We start from the raw sequence: 3,111 nt of genomic DNA, 5'->3' as shown, positions 1-3,111 counted from the left end.
GCTGTACCCGTCGGCATCACAACCCCAACCTTCATGCCCTGCCTCTTCTCCCAGCCTGCATCACCTGCTCTCTCTTCGTGGCTGTGTCACCGTGTTTCTCCAGTGACCAGTGTCCCCACAGTCAGGGCAGGTGAAGGGGGCTGTGTCCTCCCAACCTGCCCTCTCCACCGGGTCCATGAGCTGAGGAACCTCTCGGCGAAATGAATAAAAACGAACCAAAAACCAAGAAAACTGGGTCCCACAAGACTTCTAACTAGAAAGGCTTTTTGGCTAAGTCGAAGAAGAAACTAACACTGACTCAGTTCTTGCACAGAGCAGCTGGTTTTGCTCCTCAAAATGGGAACTTCTGCCTCCAGAAACGTCAGCAACACCCTCCCTCCCTGGAGTCTGCAGACAAAACCCTCCACAAACCCCCGTGGAGGGAGCGGCGTGGGAGCTGGGGCTGCACCACCCTCAGTAGTCCTTGTCCCCATAGTCATTGTAAAGGATGCTCAGAGTCTGCTCCTCACACGTCTTCCTCAGGTCCCGGCCCAGCTCCGACCAGTCCAGCCCGTAGGGTTTGATCTCACTGTAGCGGCAGGCGAGGAACTTGAGGGACGAGCGTTGGAGGCCAATCTTGGGCTCTTGCAGGAGGCTGTGGCACCAGCTGCTGAGGTCCCCCAGCTGGGAGAGGATGAGGCCAGCTTTCCTGCAGGGAAGGGGGGTGAGATGCCGAGGACACGGACAGAGAGGAGGCACCACGGAGGGGAATGGCAGGGGAGGGTGTGAGGAGAGAAAAGCAAAGGTGGTTAAGGACGTCGTGGCAGCTTCTGGATGGGGAAGGAGACAAGGCAAGAGTTGGGCAATGGGGAGAGTGGCCAAGCAGAGCCCAACCCTGCTGGGATGAGAAGAGATGGTGGTGGCTGTGGGGACAGCCCCCTGGCAAGCACTGCAAGCCTAAACGTGTGCAGGAGCAGCCCCTGCCTGGGACTGAGGTGGCCACACCACCAGGATGGTGCTGGAGCTTCTGCATTGGTCTTGGGACTGGTCTTACACTCCCCTGCTCTGTCCCCCCTTTCTTCTTCCACCCTGCATCATCCTCTCCACAAGGTCAAGCCTGTTGAGGGGTTAGTGAGGGGATGGTGACAGGGTGTGAAAGCCACAACACCCCTTGGGCAGGACATGGACAACTCAGATGGCATCACTGCTGCAGCTACTGAACCCCAAACCTAACAGGAGGGGAAAACAGGAGCCAATAGCCCTGCAGGCAGTGGGGTGACATGCTAGAAGGCACCAGGCATGAGGTGCAAGGCTAGCCCAGGGCAGTGTCACCACACATGTCCTCTCCATGGCACATATGTGTGGCACTTCTGAGAACTGTGCTGGGCACCCATGGCTTGATGAAGGACACCTCCACTGATGTGGCAGGGCAGGGACAAGGTGGGCATGCTGGGAACATTGCTCCCTTGCTGCCACGTGGCTGAGTGGGATGTGATGGAGATGAAAGGTGTGGCTTTAGGGACCAGCATGTGGACATGCTGCTGAGCACAAGTGTGCACAGCCCAACTTAAAGCTGCACTCCAAAATGCATGGAAGATGCAGAGGGAGCAGGGGCTGAGGTGGGCAGGGGCTGCCAGGCCAGCATGGGAGCAGGACTGCCCAGAAGAAGTAAAGGAACCACAGAATCACCATCTGGTTTGGGTTGGAAGGGACCTTAAAGATCAACTAGTTCCAACCCCCCTGCATGGGCAGGGACACCTCCCACCAGCCCAGGTTGCTCCAAGCCCCATCCAACCTGCCCTTCAACACTGCCAGGGATGGGGCAGCCACAGCTTCCCTGGGCAACCTGGGCCAGGCTCTCACCACCCTCACAGGAAAGAATTTCTTCCTAATATCTAACCTAAATCTCCCCTCTTTCAGCTTGAAATCATTACCCCTTGTCCTCTCCCTCCCTGCCCTTGTCCCAAGCCCCTCCCCAGCTTTCCTGGAGCCCCTTCAGGCACTGGAAGGTGCTCTAAGGTCTCCCTGGAGCCTTCTCTTCTCCAGGCTGAACACCCCAACTCTCCCAGCCTGGCTCCAGAGCAGAGCTGCTCCAGCCCTCTGTGCATCTTCATGGCTTCCTCTGGACTCACTCCAACATCTCCAGGTCCTTCTTGTGCTGGAGGCTCCAAAAGTGGACACAGCCCTGCAGGGACTATCTCACAAGAGTGGAGCAGATGCTGCTTTTTCATGTAGTCTGTCAAGTCTTTACCTTTTAGTAAATGTGTCCCAAAGGACAGTGGGCAATCTGGAAGGACCATTCTGAGGAGGACAGCCTAATTTTGATCCATGAACAGCTCTGAGGGAGCAGGGGGTGCATCAGAGCTCTCCAGCTCTGTGCATTGGGCATTTTGCACCTTCCAATTGCAGAGTCAAACAAGGAAAGACAAGGCACATTTGGTGAAGAGCTGCAACCCACCAAGGAAAGCAGGAGAGAGGGTCGGGTGACAGAGAGAGAGGAGGTTCAGGAGGAATCCACCTTCAGCAGATTAAAGTTACTCCCTCTGGGAAAAGACCAGGTCTGAGAGGAGGATTTTGGACCCAGCCACACCCGGGGTCCTCTCTGAGAAGGAGTCTACAAAGCAAGGGGGTTCAGTTTGAATCTCCCTGAGCTGCCCAGTCTGAGTGGAGACACATACAGGAATTTTGGACCCAGCTGCACCCAGGCTCCTCTCCTCCAGAGGAGCCTGGAAAGGAAGGGGGGTCCAGTTCTAACCTTCCTGGGTTGCTCAATCCGGGTGGTGTCAGATGGACACGGTGGAGTCGGTCGCCTGGGTCCACATCCAGGACTTCAGAGGAGCATCAGCACCAGCCAAACACACACCCTGTCTGCTGGCTAAACAATGTCATCTGCAAGTGATTTCTCCTGTCACCACCGGGCTAGATGCTGGCAACCAGACAGGTCTGCTTTCGAAGGTTTGCCCCCCAACCAGAGCCCTCTGCAGCTGCCTGAACATCTCTTTCCAAGAAGCAGGAGCTGCAAACCCTTCAGCAGCAGCTCACGTCACCCCAGCATTCCCAGATGGTGGAGTTAACCCTCTGGCTGGTACGTTCAGGCAGCAAGCAGCCCTATTTGAGCAGCTCAGTGGCATT

At 56.3% G+C, this 3,111-nt stretch overlaps 1 protein-coding gene across 1 annotated transcript in view; it reads right to left on the bottom strand.

Annotated features, from left to right (window-relative positions):
- Positions 1-453: 453 nt before the first annotated feature.
- Positions 454-3,111, bottom strand: part of ASTN1 (astrotactin 1) — a 54,441-nt gene continuing 51,783 nt past the window's right edge. Inside the window, exon 23 of the mRNA XM_009994677.1 lies at positions 454-688. Coding sequence (XP_009992979.1) covers positions 454-688 — 235 coding nt within the window. The remainder of the gene's footprint in view (positions 689-3,111) is intronic.

The sequence above is a fragment of the Chaetura pelagica genome, unplaced genomic scaffold (assembly GCF_000747805.2).
Source record: "Chaetura pelagica isolate M959 unplaced genomic scaffold, ChaPel_1.0 scaffold363, whole genome shotgun sequence".
NCBI classification, from domain to species: Eukaryota; Metazoa; Chordata; class Aves; order Apodiformes; family Apodidae; genus Chaetura; species Chaetura pelagica.
Note: the sequence above shows the minus strand (reverse complement) of the source record. Positions and strands in the feature narration are given on the sequence as shown.